This window comes from Carlito syrichta, unplaced genomic scaffold (genome assembly GCF_000164805.1).
Source record: "Carlito syrichta isolate Samal-C Ts95f unplaced genomic scaffold, Tarsius_syrichta-2.0.1 Scaffold313265, whole genome shotgun sequence".
Lineage (NCBI taxonomy): Eukaryota > Metazoa > Chordata > Mammalia > Primates > Tarsiidae > Carlito > Carlito syrichta.
The window spans coordinates 198,950-200,932 of record NW_007257361.1 but is presented as its reverse complement, the minus strand read 5'-3'; the positions used below and the strand labels follow the sequence as shown (position 1 = coordinate 200,932).

At 66.6% G+C, this 1,983-nt stretch overlaps 1 protein-coding gene across 1 annotated transcript in view; it reads left to right on the top strand.

Moving 5' to 3' along the window:
* Window positions 1–287: 287 nt before the first annotated feature.
* The window catches only part of LOC103272813 (GAS2-like protein 1), a gene marked incomplete at its 5' end in the record, with an annotated part of 2,999 nt that continues 1,303 nt past the window's right edge, over window positions 288–1,983 (top strand). Inside the window, 5 exons of the mRNA XM_021718688.1 lie at window positions 288–482; window positions 670–858; window positions 1,017–1,124; window positions 1,222–1,318; window positions 1,406–1,577. Coding sequence (XP_021574363.1) covers window positions 288–482; window positions 670–858; window positions 1,017–1,124; window positions 1,222–1,318; window positions 1,406–1,577 — 761 coding nt within the window. The remainder of the gene's footprint in view (window positions 483–669; window positions 859–1,016; window positions 1,125–1,221; window positions 1,319–1,405; window positions 1,578–1,983) is intronic.

Sequence of the window (1,983 nt, the reverse complement as noted above, 5' to 3'; positions counted from 1 at the left end):
TGCATCCACGGCCTCACCAGGCTGGAGGCTGAGGGGCTGCTGTGACGCTTGGCTGAGACCAGGTGTGCCAAGGTCTGGGCGGGTGCCTGGCACACATCAGGCACTCAGTGAGTGCCTGGGCAGGTCCTTCCCACTCCCCTGGCATCCGGGAAGCCTAGCTGAGCTGCTACCAGCTGGGAGTGGGATTAGAGGTACTGTGAGGGGGGTTGGGGGGAGGGAAAAAAAAAGTAGTACTGTGAGCACAGGAGGTGCTGGGCCGTGTCCCCAGCTCCCTCCTCCATTTCCAGGTCCTAGGTGTCCCTGCCACCCCCGCAGCTGGGCTAAAAGTTTTCTTCTTATCAGGAGTTCAGGACTCCGATGTGCCTGCCCAGGAGGCGAGTTGCCGGATGACTGTGGGCAGAGGCTGGCGCCCCACCCCTATCCTGGGCCAGGGTCACCCAAGGCCCCACCTGCTCATTTCCTCTGGTGGCGCCGCTGCCGCTGTGGGCGGGAAGGAGGGCAGGGCCACCAGTGGCCAGCCTGGCAGCTCCGGGCTTGGGGGGATGTGTGTGGTGTGTGCTCGCTGGGCTGGTGGCCTGTGTCTCACACGTCTGTGCTGTACCCACATCAGTGCCCCCCCGGGGGCGTGGGGCCTCCTGCACTTGTGTCTCACGGCCTGCCTCCTCCCAGGCCCTGGGCTCCCGGTGGGACTCAGCTTCCCTGTCTGTGAAGTGGGTGAAGGGAACCGAGGACGGGCGCCAGGGCTTCCCCAGGTTCAGGGGCTGCGGGATGTTCCTCGTGGGGGTCCCAGGCCTGACCACAGCCCCATCATCTTATCCTGGGCAGCTCCCTGTGCCTGAGAGCCCAGGGGAGGAGCCGGTGGCGGGTCACATGTGGAAGCTGCGTCCAGTCTTGGGCAACAGTCTCTATGCCCCATTCCCTGGAAGGGCTTACTTCCCCCTGACCCTGGGGCTGCTGACGTTAGGCCCCAGGAGAGCCTTGACCCCTGACCTCCAGGCTCTCCCCTCTGGCCTCAGGTGAGGGAAATCCTGGGCCACTGCACCTGCCCAGACCAGTTCCCCATGATCAAGGTCTCCGAGGGGAAGTACCGCGTGGGAGACTCCAGCCTGCTCATCTTTGTGCGGGTAAGAGCCTGGGGCTGCCCGGGCAGGCAGTGGCCAAGTGGGTGGGCTGCCAGGCGCGCAGGGCACAGCGGTGACCTGCCCGCGCCGGCTGCCACAGGTGTTGAGGAGCCATGTGATGGTGCGTGTGGGTGGAGGCTGGGACACGCTGGAGCACTACCTGGACAAGCATGACCCCTGCCGCTGCTCCGCTGCCGGTCAGTGCCCGGGGCGGGGGCGGATGGGCAGAGGACGCCTCTCTGCGGGGCTCTGTCTCTCATGGGCTGCCTGTCCTCTCCCCACAGCCCACCGCCCGCCCCAGCCCAGGGCCCGCACCTTCTCCCCCCAGAGAGTGTCTCCCACGCCCAGCCCCCGCCCTGGCAGCCCAGTCCCTGGGAGTGAACGCTGGAGCTCCCGGCCTGAGGTGACTCCCATTAGCTTCCGAAGCACAAAGGAGGGGTCCGAGACCCCGCCCAGGTGAGCTGCAGGAGGAGGTGGGCTGGGGCGCCCAGAGGGTGGGGCGGAGGGTGTCAGCCCTGGCCTGCGCCTGTGCTCCAGAGTGACTCACACCCTGGGAAAAGTTCCCGTGGGTGGGGGTGGGCCGGCTTCCCATCTCCATGGCAACCCAGCCAAACCAACAACACTGCTGGAGCAGGCTGGGGGTTGGGCAGCCGCCAGTCCAACCCCTGCTTCCATCTGGCCAGTCCTGGGGAGACCAGAGGCCTGGGGAGCAGGGTCCGGTGCCCAGGGACCTTTTCCACTGCCTTCCGGGCCCTGAGCTGCTGCAGGAAGCCGCCGCTGAGTGTGTCACTTCTCCCTGGAAGTCCCCAGGACAGGAGGAAGCCCTGGACAGCCCCACCGGCCTGCCCTGTTCACAAGTGCA